General features: G+C 40.3%; 1 protein-coding gene across 1 annotated transcript; it reads left to right on the top strand.

Annotated features, from left to right (window-relative positions):
* Nucleotides 1–84: 84 nt before the first annotated feature.
* LOC148116270 (vomeronasal type-2 receptor 26-like) lies at nt 85–13,697 on the top strand. The gene is made up of 4 exons (XM_087883570.1): nt 85–999; nt 4,137–4,355; nt 11,096–11,225; nt 12,766–13,697. The coding sequence occupies exons 1-4, from the start codon at nt 85–87 to the stop codon at nt 13,668–13,670; spliced, it is 2,169 nt and encodes a 722-aa protein (XP_087739696.1). The 3' UTR covers nt 13,671–13,697.
* Nucleotides 13,698–16,387: the final 2,690 nt, after the last annotated feature.

Raw genomic sequence — 16,387 nt, 5'->3', positions numbered from 1 at the left:
GACATTTTGTACTGTAACGTAAATAGAAAACTCTCACTCCAACCAAAGTCAAACAGCTTGACTGGTGGAGCCAAAAACCACAGGATGGTGACCCTTTACATCAGCATAACTTTTGAACTTGTTTTCAAAAACTCCTTTCTAAAACAAGATTCTCCCTTTCTGCAGTTTGGTTTTGATTTTTTCAAAATCACTCCAGGAGACAGAAAGATTTTCCCTTCCTTCTTCCGGATTAATCCCAAGGAATCTTCTCAGTATGTGGGTTTAATCCAGCTGCTCCTGTATTTCCAGTGGAACTGGGTTGGGCTGGTGGCCCCAGAAACTGACAAGGGAGAACATTTCATCTCAACTCTGATGCCAATGCTCAAGGAGAAGGAGATCTGCCCGGCCTTCACTAAAATGTTAAATATTGAGATGAATACGATAACCACATTAATATTATTTTTCCAAACGTGGTTTAAACTTGAAGTGATTGTTTTGTTTGGAGACTCCAGTAAAATTATAACTCTATATATCACTTTGTCCGTATATGAACATCAGACTAAGGTGCCATTTGGAAAAGTTTGGATCCTGACTTCTCATTGGGACGTTAGTGCACTGGAACCTAAGGAATTATTTCAAGTCATAACGCCTTTCCATGGTGCTTTGCATTTCAGGGATCATAGCCACGATGTCCCAGAATTCAGGCACTTTCTTCTGTCTTTAGACCCCTTGAACCCCCAAGGAGATGTCTTTCTCCCTCCATGGTGGGAACAGGCCTTTGGCTGCAAGATCCACAAACCAGGAGAGATCCCTCAAAAGGGGAAAAAACCCTGTACGGGAAAGGAGAATTTACAGACTCTGCCATCTTACATGTTTGAAGTGAGCATGATGGATTTCAGCTACAATATCTACAATGCCATTTATGCTGTGGCACATGCATTAGATACCATGCATGGCTCAGGAGCACGACCAGCCATGATGAGGCTTAGAAAGAGGATCTCAAGTGTGCAACCATGGCAGGTAATCTCAGTGACCTTTCATTTATTTGAAAGATCTTTAGAGAAGAAAGATCCCATGGATGTTTCTTGATCGACTTAGTAAATATTTCCACACTTATATTCCTTGCACACAGTTATTCATTTGCATTATTTTACAGAGAATGTTGAGGCCACTTGGAGGCTTATCTGTGTCCTCGGGGTCACTTGAGTAGTAAAAATGGGTGTGGATCCTTCTTGGCTGAAGGATGTTTTCTGCCCAGCAATTAACCTCCAAGTGCCCTCATCAACTCTCTAAAAGGATGCAAAAGAGCAGCTGTCTGTAAGAAGTATGAATCCTTCCATTCCCCACCATCCAGTCAGAGCTGAAGAGGTTTCTTGGATGAGAAGTGAAATGTCTTCAAAGAAAAAACAAAGTCCAGTTTCCTTCTGAAAAGGCACCTTTGGGACAACCGAGATGACTGAGAATCTCCATAGACAATTTTCACACTACCCATCCAACTATTTTTCAAAACAAATAAAAATTCCAATTATTTACAATATGGTAAAATGAATTACGTATAATGTTTTGATGAAGAAGTAGGAGGGAGAAGTAAACTAAGCCAGTTTTCCATGAGATCCCTAGAAAAAGTTTTTCCTATAAAGATCTGAAAAGTTCCCTGAGTTTCCCATTCCAAGGAAGAGATGTCAGCCAACGCAAGATGATAATCTGAGTTCCTTTGTACAAGATGCTTCAAAGTATCAGTAGAAAACCCACTGGCCACATTTGCAGAGCCACCTAAGTTTCATTTTGAACATAGTCTGAATCCAGCCTGTAAAAAGACAATTCAGTTTAGCTTCTGTGGGAAGCGTCCACCTCCTACGGAATGAAATATATTGGGGAATATTAAAAGAGGCAGAATATTATATTTCCCCAAAGGAGAAATGGAGAAAAAAATCCTAACAAAGGCAGAAAGCAGCCCCAGTCTTCCTGCCATAGCCTCAAGCTTACTTCTTTAGAGATGGATATTTTGTACCTATTAAGAAAGTCTGGGTCGTATCTGGATCCGTTCCAGTCGGGTTTCAGGCCTGGATACAGCACGGAAACGGCATTGGTCGCGTTGGTTGATGATCTCTGGAGGGCTCGGGACAGGGGCTGCTCCTCTGTCCTGGTCCTGTTAGATCTCTCAGCGGCTTTTGATACCATCGACCATGGTATCATGCTGCACCGGTTGGAAGAGTTGGGGGTGGGAGGCACCGTATTAAGGTGGTTCTCCTCCTTTCTCTCCAACCAGTCGCAGTCTGTGTTGACAGGGGGGCAGAGGTCGACCCCGAGGCCCCTCATATGTGGGGTGCCGCAGGGATTGATCCTCTCGCCCCTTTTGTTCAACATTTATGTAAAGCCGCTGGGCGAGATCATCCGTGGTTTTGGGGTGAAGTACCATCAGTACGCGGATGACACCCAGCTGTACATCTCCACCCCGGACCACCCCAACGATGCCCTTGAAGTGATGTCCCAGTGCCTGGAGGCCGTACGGATCTGGATGGGGAGGAACAGGCTCAGGCTCAACCCATCCAAGACCGAGTGGCTGTGGTTTCCGATGTCCCGATATAGGCAGCTAATGCCATCGCTGACTATTGGGGGCGAATCATTGGCCCCCACGGATGGGGCTCGCAACTTGGGTGTCCTCCTGGATTCACGGCTGTCGTTAGAAGAGCATGTGACGGCGTGTCCGGGAGGATTTTTCATCAGGTTCGCCTGATCCGCCAGTTGCGTCCCTATCTAGATCGGGACTCCCTACACACAGTCACTCATGCCCTCGTTACTTCTCGTCTGGATTACTGCAACGCTCTCTACATGGGGCTCCCCTTGAGGTGCACTCGGAGGCTCCAACTGGCGCAGAGTGCGGCCCCGTGGGTGGTGATGGGAGCGACATGGAGTTCCCATGTGACACCTCTCCTGCGCGAGCTGCACTGGCTCCCGGTGGTCTTCCGAGTGCGCTTCAAGGTTTTGGTTATCACCTTCAAAGCGCTCCATGGCTTAGGACCTGGTGATTTACGGGACCGCCTGCTACCACCAATAGCCTCCCACCGGCCAGTATGCTCCCATAGAGAGGGGCTCCTCCGGGTGCCGTCGGCCAAACAATGTCGGCTGTCGGCCCCTAGGGGGAGAGCCTTCTCTGTGGGGGCACCTACGATTTGGAACGAGCTCCCCCCGGAGATACGTAGGATCCCGGATCTGCGCACCTTCCGCCGCGCGCTTAAGACTTTTCTATTTTATCAAGCTGGCCTGGCCTAAATCTTCCCCCTTTTTAAATGTGGAAATTTTAAATTTTTAAATTTTAAATTCGTCTTTTTATAGGGGTATGGGTAAGGCATTTTAAATTGGGGAGCCACTTTAGATTTAATTCTGTTTTAAACGTATTTTAATTGTTTATATTGTATGTTTTTAACTTTGGCTGTTCACCGCCCCGAGTCCTTCGGGAGAGGGGGCGGTATAAAAATCTAATAAATAAATAAATAAATAAATCTATTCATAAACAAAACTCCTTCAGCCACAGCTCCCATAGAAGGCTGAAGCTGATGGGATTAAGAATTTACATTCCCCAACTCAAATAAAGGACGTGACCTTTAGGACATATAAAGATTTACCCACCACCATTAGAATAGCAAAAGACACAAGGCACACTACCTTGCACAACACCCCTGGAGCATCTCAATCACCAAACCCCAGAACCCTATAAAAATCCATCCACTCACTCAGCCAATTGGTTAGCCACCCCAGAAACATGCTGCTGTGACTGAAGTTTCTAGAAAACCAAATAAATCTTGTAGCCAGCCTCCATTTTATTTCCAGCATTTTCCTCCCGGATTGAAACTGGGATGGATTTTTCTTCTTTATTTTTCTGTTGCTTAGCATCTTGTGTGAACACAGACCAATTGTTCACTATAAGATTTATTGTACTCCTAAGATTGTTGTGTGAAAAGAAGCCTTTATGAATCTCCATGATACATTCCTGTGATTTGATACAGCTTCTGATCACTCAAAAATCCAACACACTAACAAGTTTAGCTTTACAGGCTTCCAATTATCTCCTAAAATGTTAGTTATCATAGAATGATAGAAGCCATGGCTTGTAATTTTTAATTATCCCAGTTCCTAAGTATCTTTTTTTCTTTCAGCTTCTTCCCTATTTGAAAAATGTCCACTTCAACAGCATTGCTGGAGATGAAGTCTTCTTCTCAGAAGATGGATTGGCATCAGCTCAATATGATCTTCTCAATTGGATTTTTTTCCCCAATCTCTCTTATGTCCCAGTGAAAGTTGGGCAAATAGACCCCCGGGCTCCCCCAGGCCAGGATTTCACCATTGACCTGGAAGCAATTATCTGGGCCACAAAGGTAGGCTGGAAGGAGATGTTCTGAATTTAGGGAAAGATTCATTCTCTCATGAGGATGCAGAATGTCCTTCTCTGGAAAGTAGATTGACTCACAAAGGGTAACATGTGTGTGGTGAAGGATCTGCTTTCATGAATCAGATTCATGTTTGAATATACAATTCTTGGTTGTATAAATAGAGTGTCACATGTAAATGCCTTATTCTCTAATATGTAAATAGTATATGAACGGGGTATCAGGGGTTAATTTATTCTTCACTTCTTAATGTATTCATAATTCACCACTCCCATACTTAGCTCCACCCATTGTATATATAAGGAGCTGTATACACCCTTTTCCTTGCTTCTATCTGTGAATATTCAGTGAATATAGAATGCCTTGTGTAAATAAAGAGAGATATATTTGAACTCTTAACTCTTACTAAATTTATTGAGTCTGATCCTGAAAATATTGCAACAAGCTGGTAGCAGAGGATGGTTAATTGACTCAATAAAAAAAATCTATAAAAAAAATGTCTAAGAGAGATAGGCCCAACACCAGGGCATACAGCAAAGAAATGGAAACGGATCAAGAAATAATCGACGAATCCACAAACGCGATTTCGAAAGAATCCGAAGAATACACCACTGAAGACGAAGAAATAATAGATGAAAATGATGATCGGGAGGAAATCAAAATAGAAAACAACGAACTCAGGTCAGAGATATTTAAACTATTAAAGAGCCAGAAGAATGATGAAAGCCTCATCGCGAACCTCCAAGATATGCTGAAAAACAGCGGAGCAGCGAGAGAGAAGCACATCACTACTGAAAAACCAAAAGACCCAAAAATAGTGAGTGATATGACTACAGAAAAAAATACTATGAAGAAGAAAAACGGTGACCCCGCGCGAAATTTTGAATGGCAGCCATCTTGGTTTCAACAGACCTCCAGGGTGAGCGAAGCAGAGCCAATCAGAAAGCTCGATTCAAAATTTCTGGCGCGAAAAACATTACCAGACAACGAAAACGAAAAAGAAAATTCAAACACCTCAGAAGAATCAGAATCGGAAAGTGAAAGTGATTCAACAGATAATCAGATAAAATCAGCAATGAAAACGCTTTTTGCTGCATTTGGGCCAAAACTAAAAATTACCAAGAAACTAACTAAGAAACAAGCAAGCAAGCCAATGCCTCAAAATCTACCCGCTCCCATCCTGAATACGAGAGCGACGACGCCCGAACCCAGAGAGCCCTGCCGATACCGCCCCATGCCACAAACCGATGCAAGCACCAACGCTCTCAAAAGAAGAAAAAGGACAGCCGACATCGTCAGGACTCCCAAGATCGAGCCAGAGACCGATTCATCTGAGGAAGAACAGAACGAGCGAGCCGCAACGACGAGAACCTCTCACGACGACTCCAGGGACGAAATGGACAACGCGCATGCGCGAGACTACGCAAACGGCCCAGGAAGACATGAATTGCTGAGAAGACCGTGCAGGCTCGTTGCGAGCATCCCCATGCCGTTTTGTAACTTTCTGCATTTACGAGACCACGGACTACCTCAGGTTGTAAGTAATGGACCTAATAATGTCGGAAATTTGCCCAGTGACTTCCCAAAGCTGAGGATAGATGGCATTAATTTACAAGAATGGTATCAGCAGCTCCAGGTTGTCTTTATGAAAGAAAACTTACTGTTTTTTATCACTAGTCCCCCAAAAAGACCTTGGACTCTAAAATTAGACTGTTTACACCATAGAGCATTTTTCTTATTAATTTCTAGTGTATCTCCTGCTATGTACCACAGCATTCAGCAAAATCTGACTGTTTCAGAAATTATTCAATGCATGTTCAATCTATTTCACAGTGACAGTGTAGCTACTACCACAAGGATGTCTAAAGATTTCTTTTCATCTAGGATAAAGCCAGGGGTTTCCATAAGTGAGCACTTAATATCTTTAAACAAAATAAGAGCTGAACTGCATTTAAGGGGGGAGGTGATTTCAGATCAAACAATGAAAAGTGTTATCATCAACTCACTTGACCCATCATGGGATAATTATATGTCACATTTAGACACAATCAATCTAGGATACTTATCCATAGAAAGTCTATCCAATAAGTTAATAGCTGGAGACAATTCAAGGAGGAGTCGCTCTAACAATCACGTAGAACACAAACCATATAGAAAAGTAGCTTTTCAAGAAAAATATAATGAAACATTTAGATGCCACAACTGTGGATCTAGGGAACACAATAGAAGAGATTGCCCCAAAATTTCAAAAGAAAGACATAGGTCACAATACAGAAACAAATACAATTACAGACAGTCTTCCATTGATAGACATAGATATAGAAGCCCGCCAAATTACAAAGAGAATAGAGGGGGCAGAGGTAATTCAAAGGATAGAAAATCTGGTTCACTGAATGGATTAAATAAACAAGACAACACTAACATACAACAATCTGAGAACAATAATTGGCTTATTGATTCTGGAGCAACTAATCACACCACCAATAACAAAAATATACTATCTTCATTTGTAGAAGATAAATTTGTAATAAAGGTAGCTAACCAAGAAAAAGTTCAAGTATTAGGTAGAGGGAATATAACCTTACCTGGCCTAGGAAAAAGAGAGGGGGTATTACTAATACCCGAAATACCTCATAACATACTAAGTGCCATAAAACTAAGCAGGGATTCTGATATTAACATTGTCTTTTCTAAAGGAAAAGCGACCTTGGAGAAAAATAAAACAGATATAGGTACCGTGATGATTAAAGGGGGTCTACCTTATTTAATAACAAAAGAAAAATGGTTACATAACATTGATTCAAATATGGAAGATTGTATTGAAGTAGATGATGAAAACATTAGCAATAGTGACAATGATGAATGTAAAATAGCTCATGATCACAAAGATGCACATAATGAGAAAAAACCAAAAATAGGTAAGCCAATTCATGATGAGTGCGCTCATATTTTACATAGGAAGTTAGGACATGCCAGTTTTCCTGTAGTACAAAAAATGACTGAACACGCAGAAGGTGTTAAAATAAAAAATTGTGAAAACTATTTGGAATGCTCAGTATGTAAGTCTACAAAACTAAAAACTAGCCCCAGACCAAGGAAATCAACTAGGTCAACCAACAAAATTTTTGATTTAGTACACATGGACTTAGTTGGTCCACTAACTCCATCAATCACTTATAGAAAACGTTACTTCTTGACCATAGTGGACGATTACAGTCGCTATGGGTTTGTTTATACATTAAAACACAAAGATGAGACTTTTCAGAAATTTAAAGAATTTTATAAGCGCGTAGAAACACAACACAATACCAAAATAAAACAAATCATGACAGATAGGGGATGTGAATTCATGTCTAAAGAATTCTCCCAATGGCTGAAGGACAAAGGAATGTTACATTACACATCTAGCCCATTTTCTGCATTTCAGAACGGAATTGTAGAGAGGAAGAACTCAACGTTACAAACCATGATTAGATGCACATTGGAAGATGCTGGCTTAAGCAAACAATTCTGGTCAGAAGCCCTACATTATTCCAATTACACACAGAATAGAACCTGGTCCAGCATTGTAAATAAGACACCATATGAAGTGATGTATAATAGGAAACCAAAATTAGCACACATGCACATGTTTGGAGTCACTGCAGACGTACACATACCTAAACAATTAAGAAGAAAGGGAGAAAATGTGTCCATAAGGCTCAGATTTATGGGATATGAGACAGGCACTAAAGGATACAGATTCATTGATAATAATAACAAATTTATAGTTTCCAGAACAGCTGTGTTCCATGAGCAGGCCAACTGGTCTAAAATACATCTTAATGAAATATTTCCAAGTAACAACAAAGATGCAAAATCCCAAGAAAAAGGGATTATAGAAAAGCAAAATGACAACAAACATAGAAACAAAACCAAAACATGGACAAATAGCCAACACAAAATAAAGACAGACACACTAACAAAAAAGGAAGCAAGATATTTGCATGATAATAATAGTAAACCTGAAAAAACAATTAGAAGCACCAGAAATCAAATGCCAAATAAATACAAGGATTACATAATGCATATGGATGGTGAATCAACGACACCTAATACATATGAGGAAGTGTTAAAACTTCCTCGTAAAGAAAAAGAAAAATGGGAATTAGCAATGAAAAAAGAGATGGAAAGTTTACAAGGATTAAATGTATTTACACCTGCAATTGCTCCAAAAGACAAAACAATTATTGGTACTAGGTGGATATATAAAATTAAAAACTTAGAGGGAGGCAATACATTATACAAAGCCAGACTAGTTGCACAAGGTTATGCACAGAAATATCCGGAGGACTATACTGACACGTATTCCCCCACAGTAAGAACAGAGAGTGTCAAAACAGCTCTAGTAGTAGCATCAGCACTCAATCTCGATGTATTCCAATATGACATACAGACTGCGTATCTACACGCAAAACTAGATAAGGAAATATATGTAAGAGCACCTCACAGTCAATATACAAACAAGAATGAGACTTGGTTGTTAAACAAGAGTTTATACGGGTTAAAACAATCTGGTAAACGATGGTATGATTGTTTAGTAAAAGTACTTAAAACTATGGATTTCAATGCTACTACTGCTGATAACTGTTTCTTTGTTTAAAAAGGTGATAATTATGTAGAATTTGTATTGATCTATGTGGATGACATTTTATACATAGGTAAACATAAAGAGAGAAGAGAAACATTTGTAACTAAGCTAAATGAACATTTCTCATTGAAATCTTTAGGCAAAGTAAATAAGTATCTTGGTGTTCAAATTAATAAGACAAAAAGAGGATTCAAACTTACTCAGAGAGATAAGATCATAGAGCTCTTAAACAAATGTAATCTAAGTGGTGCCAAACCTTGTGACACTCCTATGCAAACTGACTTCCTAAGAAATGCTGATGAATCATCCCCTGAATTCAAAGATAACATGTTTTATAGATCAGTCATAGGTTCACTTCTTTATATTTCCAACTGGACAAGACCTGATATCGCTTTACCTCTCAATTTATTATCCAGACATGTCAGCAAACCAACAATGTACCATTGGGAAGCTGTTAAAAGGATATTAAGATATTTGAAAAATACATTAGACTTTTGTTTGATGTTAGAACCTAATAATGTTAAGGAACCAAACCTCACATGTTACGCAGATGCGGATTGGGCTGGAGACACCTCATGTAGAAAAAGTACATCCGGTTATGTATTCCTCCTAAATGATTGTCCAGTTTACTGGTACACTGGCAAACAAGAATTAGTGGCCACTTCAACAACAGAGGCAGAATATGTTTGTTTATCTAAAGCTGCAAATAACCTTGTATGGTTTAATGATTTAATTTCAGATGTTTGGAAAAAACCTGCTTTACCTTTTGTTATACATGAAGACAATAAAGCAGCTATTGAAATATCTAGATCTGACGCCATTGGACAAAGGTCCAGACATATAGATATAAAATTTAAACATGTGAGACAATTATCTCAAGATGGATTTATCAGAGCAGTGCATTGTGAAACATCAGAACAATTAGCTGACATACTGACAAAGCCTCTACCTTCTAAGCAGCATAAATACTTGACTTCCAAGTTATATGTCCTGTGTTGTCCTGAATCTGAATGTAATTGGTGTAGCTTAACAAATCGGCATTTAGAGGGGGATTTGTCACATGTAAATGCCTTATTCTCTAATGTGTAAATAGTATATGAACGGGGTATCAGGGGTTAATTTATTCTTCACTTCTTAATGTATTCATAATTCACCACTCCCATACTTAGCTCCACGCATTGTATATATAAGGAGCTGTATACACCCTTTTCCTCGCTTCTATCTGTGAATATTCAGTGAATATAGAATGCCTTGTGTAAATAAAGAGAGATATATTTGAACTCTTAACTCTTACTAAATTTATTGAGTCTGATCCTGAAAATATTGCAACATAGAGGTTAGAATCAAAATCATGTAAAGTATTAGCACTGCTTTACAAAGTCTTAGTAAGGCTACACCTAGAATACTGCATCTGACTGTTCTGGTCATCACATTTAAAAAAAGATTTTTGGAAAAAGTGCAGGGAAGAGCAACTAAGACCTTTAAAGGCCTGGAGGCTAAAGCATGTGAAGACCAGATGCAAGACTTGGGTATGGCTAGTCTAGAGAAAAGAAGGACCAGGGATGCCATGATAGCAGTCTTCCAGTATTTGAGAGGCTGCCAAAAAGAGGAGGGTTCAACGTATTTTCCAAAACACCAGAAGGCAGGACAAGAAACAGTGAATGGAAACTAATCAAGGAGAGAAGCAACCTAGAATTAAGGAGAAACTTCCTAACAGTGAATACAATTAACCAATGGAACAACTTGCCTTCAGACGTTGTAGGTGCTTCATCACTGGAGGCTTTTAAGATGAGATAAGAAAGTCACTTGTCTGAAATGTGTCTCCTATAGTGTCTCCTGCTTGAGCAGGGAGTCGGACTAGAAGACCTCCAAGGTTTCTTCCAGCTCTGTTCTGATTCTGATTGAGTGACTGTAACGCAAAGGCAGAAATCAAGAACATAATTGCATTGATCAACCATTCCTCTAGTCACCATTTGAAGTCATGGCAGCACCAAATGCCTGATTACTTATGCCTGGTCCTCAAAATCATGGCCATTGGAGAGTCCCTACAATCAGGTGATCAAATAACACTATCTCCAGTCTTTCTTTTCTCTTTTAGAAGGTGCCCTTTGCCAGGTGTGGCCTGAAGAGGTGCCAGGCAGGAGAGAGGAGACATGTCCCAGAGGGCGAGCAGATTTGCTGCTACCAATGTGCCCCTTGTCCAGAAGGGGCCATTTCTAATCAGACAGGTAGAGTATACTGGAAAGGTAGAACTTTCAGGATCAAGGAAGCCCTTCATTGGATCAATATGCTAAGAAATTTTGGGTGATTTCTGGAAACAGTATAAAGGAAAAAATGTAATTTCTAATCAGACAGGTAGAGGACCCTTCGAATGGATCAAGGAAGACGTTCAGTAGATCAAAATATTAAGAGCTTTCTGGTCATTTATTTATTTGGCAAACACGTATAAGATAACAGATATAAGTATAAACATGATTATAAATAGAGGATAAGGATATGAATAAATGGAGACAGTAGGACAGGCCCATTGGTGCTCTTATGCACGCCCCTTATAGACCACTTAGGAGTGGGGTGAGGTCAACAGTAGACAGTCTAAGGTTAAAGTTATGGGGGTTTGGGGAAGTAACCACAGAGTTAAGTAGTGCTAGGTTTGGCCCGTTTCAGAATACAGATACAAATTGTCCTGCCTGCACAGTCTGACTTCCCACCCTGGCAGGACTGCTCTCCTCACCCAGGGTGGATTCAAAGCAGCAATTTGTAAAAAAAAATGGCTGTCCTTTCCATACGTCCTGTTCCATAACAATGGGAAAACCAACTACTAATACTTTTTCGGAATGAATGGCACAGTGTGTCCAGATTTTCAAGCCTGATATTACTTACAGTGCTGCTTCTATCAGGACCCTCAATCTCCCTGGAAACTTGTAGCCTGTCAGGAAAAAGGATCCATCTACCAATGTCTGTTAGCTCCTCTCTGAAAAAAAAAAAAATTCTGAGAGGATGATGGGAAAAATTGACTCATTTCCTCACCCACTGCTGTTCAACATCTCTGTGTGTGCGCACTTGTGCATCTCCGTGTGTGTGTGTCACCTTCTGGTCTTATGACACAACAACAGATAATGCACTGGTGAAATCCAATTTTTTTTACCACTGATTCTGTCGGTGTGGTGTAGCTTGGTGGGTGTGGCTTGGTGGGCGTGGCAGGGGAAACTCTCCATTCCCACCCCACTCCAGAGGAAGGATATTGCAAAATCTCCATTCCCAACCTACTCTGGGGGCGGGCAAAGGTGGTATTTGCCAGTTCTCTGAACTACTCAAAATTTCTGCTACCGGTTCTCTGAACTGCTCACAATTTCCACTACTGGTTCTCCAGAACCTGTCAGAACCTGCTGGATTTCACCCCTGAGATAAAACAGCAAATAGCAGGATTCCTGACTGATAGATCAGTCAATCTTCTGAGGCTTTAAATATAAAGAGGGGGAAAAAATGAAGTGCCAATTTTTCACTCACAAAGAAAGCCAAAATAATAATATAAATGCCCAGTGACAGGAGAAGGACATCTAATCTCCAGGCATTTAATTCTCAGGCATTTGGAATCAAGGACAATTTGCTGTTAAAGGCATCCTAAATTGTCTATGGGATTCTTTCTTTACATTCTTCTTGAATTGGACCTAACAGAAAAGAGTCACACATGAGATCATAGGCTGGATTGGAGATAATGCTAACTGTGGGTGCCTCTGAAATACTTAAGACAAAGATTCTTGTTTTCAGATGCAGTTCACTGTGACCTTTGTCCAGAAGACCAATATCCCAACAAGGACAAAGACCACTGCATTGCCAAGAAGATCCACTTCCTTTCCTATGAAAATACCCTGGGATACACTTTAGCATCTCTTACTCTTTTTCTCTCTTTGATCACATTGGCAGTCCTAGCAATTTTCTATAAACATCATGACACACCGATCGTCAAGGCCAACAACCGAGATCTCACCTATCTTCTCCTGGTCTCCCTCCTGCTCTGCTTCCTCTGCTCATTCCTTTTCATTGGTCAACCGAGGAAGCTCACCTGTCTCTTCCGACAAACTGCCTTTGCCATTCTCTTTTCTCTTGCAGTTTCCTCTGTCTTGGCAAAAACTGTCATGGTGGTTCTGGCTTTCATGGCTACCAAGCCAGGGAACAAGACAAGGAAATTCTTAGGAAAATCACTGACCAATTGCATTGTTGTATCCTGCCCTCTTGTCCAAGTAGTTCTTTGTGCCATCTGGTTGATAACCTCTCCCCCGTTTCCTAACTTGGATTTCCACACCTTGATAGGAGAGACAATCTTGGAATGTAATGAATGCTCAGATTCAATGTTTTACACTGTCCTGGCCTACCTGGGTTTTCTGGCCATCGTGAGTTTTATCATGGCCTTTTTGGCCAGGAAATTGCCCGACAGCTTTAACGAAGCCAAGTTCATTACTTTCAGCATGCTGGTCTTTTGCAGTGTTTGGATCTCCTTCCTCCCCACCTACCTGAGCACCAAAGGGAAGTCCATGGTGGCTGTGGAGATCTTCTCCATCTTGGCCTCTGGGGCTGGTCTCCTGGCTTGTATCTTTTCCCCCAAATGCTACATTATTCTTCTGAGGCCCCATCTTAATTGTAAAGAAAATATGATAAGGAACAAAAACCTCTAATTCATGAAGGGATGGGAAACATATTTATCCTTGAGGCATGTTTAGTATCTGATGATATTTATAAAACATGACAGAGAAGAAGAAACAGATCCATTTAATAATGCCTTACTCAAGTGCTATAACTGGTCATAATAGGAGTGAATTGGTTGAGTTGGGTAGATGTGTAAATTGAATGAATGAATGAATAAATAAATAAATAAATAAATATTCCCATTTTCAGCAATAATCATGCAGTGTTTTTCATTTCTTGCCTTCTAGTCGTCCTCAGTGAGACCCAGTGCTCTATGTAGAAATAAAGTTTGGTGTTCATTATTTCAAAGTGGATATTTTCTCATTTTACTCCTTTTCATTAAATATTTTACTATTTTCGTGTTTTAAAGGGTTTGGTTCCATCTCATTGTTTTTGAACACATGTGCTTCTTTTCACAGTCTCCTGAGGCTTTGTAGAATTCCATGCTTCTATTTATTTTACTTTTTTATGGTAGAATTTAAATTCTCAACTATTCATCCCCATTGCTGTTTATATTCACGCTAGAACCTTTACTTAGGTCAATAAGACAAGAGGTGAGCATAAGAGGATTGAAGATCAGAGAACAAGAATACAAGGTCCAGGCGTTTGCGGACGACCTGGTCTTTGTTCTGGAAGAGTCATTAACCTCTGGATGGTGACTTATTGACATAATACAATTGGTGGGGTGGCTGGATTACAAATAAATAGGAAAAAAACAAATATTATAGTTAAAAACATGACGGAAATACAAAAATTAGAATTACAAAACACTTTGGGCCTCCAGGTCGTTCGTAAAGTCAAATATTTAGGGATTTGGCTGTCTGATAGATGCTCCTCAATAAAGGCGGATAACTATCTAAAATTAACTGAGCAACTAGACAAAGATTTGGAGAAATGGGGCAAGATGCAATTGTCATTAATGGGACGGATAGCCTTAATTAAGACCCACGTAGTGCCCAGAATGGTATTTCTCTTTCAAACGGCCCCACTTAGACTAGATAAAACCTTTTTTAGGAACCTGGACAGGGCTACAAATAGATTTATTTGGCAGGGCAAGACGCCTCGAATTAAGTTGAAAACGATGCAGAAACCGAAAGAACAAGGCGGGTTGGGGGTCCCAAATTGGAAGTATTACTATAATTCGGCGGTTTTGGTTTGGATCCGTGAGTGGATTACATTACAAAGGAGACGTCTGTTAGCAATCGAAGGTCATGATCTCCAACAGGGGTGGCATGCCCACCTATGGTGGCAGAGAGGCAAACCCCCAGCATACTTTACGAAACATCACATTCAAGGGGTCCTGATTGAGAGTTGGATGGAAATTAGGAAAACATATTATAATAAGGTACCACTCTGGGTTTCATCTGTGGAAGCTGTGATCTATCCGAGTCTGTAAAATCCAGAGAAAAAAATGACTTACAAAGGAAGATTAGACACGAATGGGAAGTTAAAAACTAAATTGTTACTTCAGGAACAAGGAGTGAACCTAGACTGGTGGACGTACATGCAAATTAGCAGTAAGTATATGACAGATAGACAGAGACTTGGGATTAGCCGAGAGGTGCAGATTTTGGATAGAATATTATTGGGGGTGGATGAAAAGGTGTTATCAAAATGTTATAAATTCTTTATGGCTATGGAGGTAGGTGAGGAAGGTGTGAAGAATTTGGTTCATGCCTCGGAGAGGAATCTAGGTTATTCAAAAGAGCCTGAGAGGTGGAGCGAAATTTGGACTAAGAATATGAAATTAACCCAGTCAATAGGATATAAAGAAAATATATATAAAATGGCATATCAATGGCATTTACCGCTGGCCAGACTCGCAAAAATGTTCCCTGGAACACCCTCAGTCTGTTGGAAATGTGGCGTTAAAGAAGGCACATATTTCCACCAATGGTGGACCTGCCGAGAGGCAATGAAATTTTTGAAGAATATTCTGAAGTGGCTCAATGAAATGTTGGGGCAGCGTATACAATTGCATCCTGAGGTATTTTTATTAGGGATAAGACCCGAAAATGTTAATAGAACGGCATGGTACCTGCTGCTGCATATAACAACAGCTGCAAGATTGGCATGGGCCCAATACTGGAAGATGGATATTAGCCCACCTGAACAAGTAGTAATTCAGAAAATAATGAATTGTGCGGAATCAGATCGGCTTACTATGTTCCTGAAAGGACGGGGGGGACACAGATTGCTATATGTCTTGGAGTCAATGGTATAATTGGATGTCAAATCGAACTATAAATAGAGTTATTGGATAAGCATGTCAATTGGTATATGTAATAGACTTTTGTGTCAAAGCGTAAATCAGCTTCAATAGTCCCCCCTGGGGTAATTGCACTTGATTAGAGACGGATGGATCTTGTTTTTCCATGCTGTATACTTTAAAGAAAGAAAGCCTGAAATATATTCTAAGAAACATTTTATTATAAAGAAATAAAACAAACTTATTAACTACATTGTTACCGGACAAAAGGAAAGATCAGGAAGTTTCTTCCTTAAACTTGGACATGTGCAGTAGCTCAGAGATAAGACAGAGATAAGACAGTCTTATCTCTGTTGCTACAGAGACATGATAAAGTTGTCTGGCAGGCTACAGTAATGCTCAGAATGGACGCTCAGCTGGCAAACACATAACACAGTGACAACCCCTTCTTTGTCAGTTGAGCAGACATCAGTTAAGGCACTCAGGTAAGGCACATCT

Source organism: Pantherophis guttatus, chromosome 1 (assembly GCF_059756535.1).
Source record: "Pantherophis guttatus breed Tessera chromosome 1, ASM5975653v1, whole genome shotgun sequence".
NCBI lineage: Eukaryota > Metazoa > Chordata > Lepidosauria > Squamata > Colubridae > Pantherophis > Pantherophis guttatus.
The sequence above is the reverse complement of the archived record's forward strand: the minus strand, read 5'-3'. Positions and strand labels throughout refer to the sequence as shown.

Bases quoted from the DNA above. Each gene is read 5' to 3' on its own strand.
- LOC148116270 (XM_087883570.1), top strand. From the start codon at position 85: ATGGTGACCCTTTACATCAGCATAACTTTTGAACTTGTTTTCAAAAAC. The intron at 1,000-4,136 runs GTAATCTCAGTG...TTTTTCTTTCAG, and splicing joins CAAGTGTGCAACCATGGCAG to CTTCTTCCCTATTTGAAAAA. The intron at 4,356-11,095 runs GTAGGCTGGAAG...TTTCTCTTTTAG, and splicing joins CAATTATCTGGGCCACAAAG to AAGGTGCCCTTTGCCAGGTG.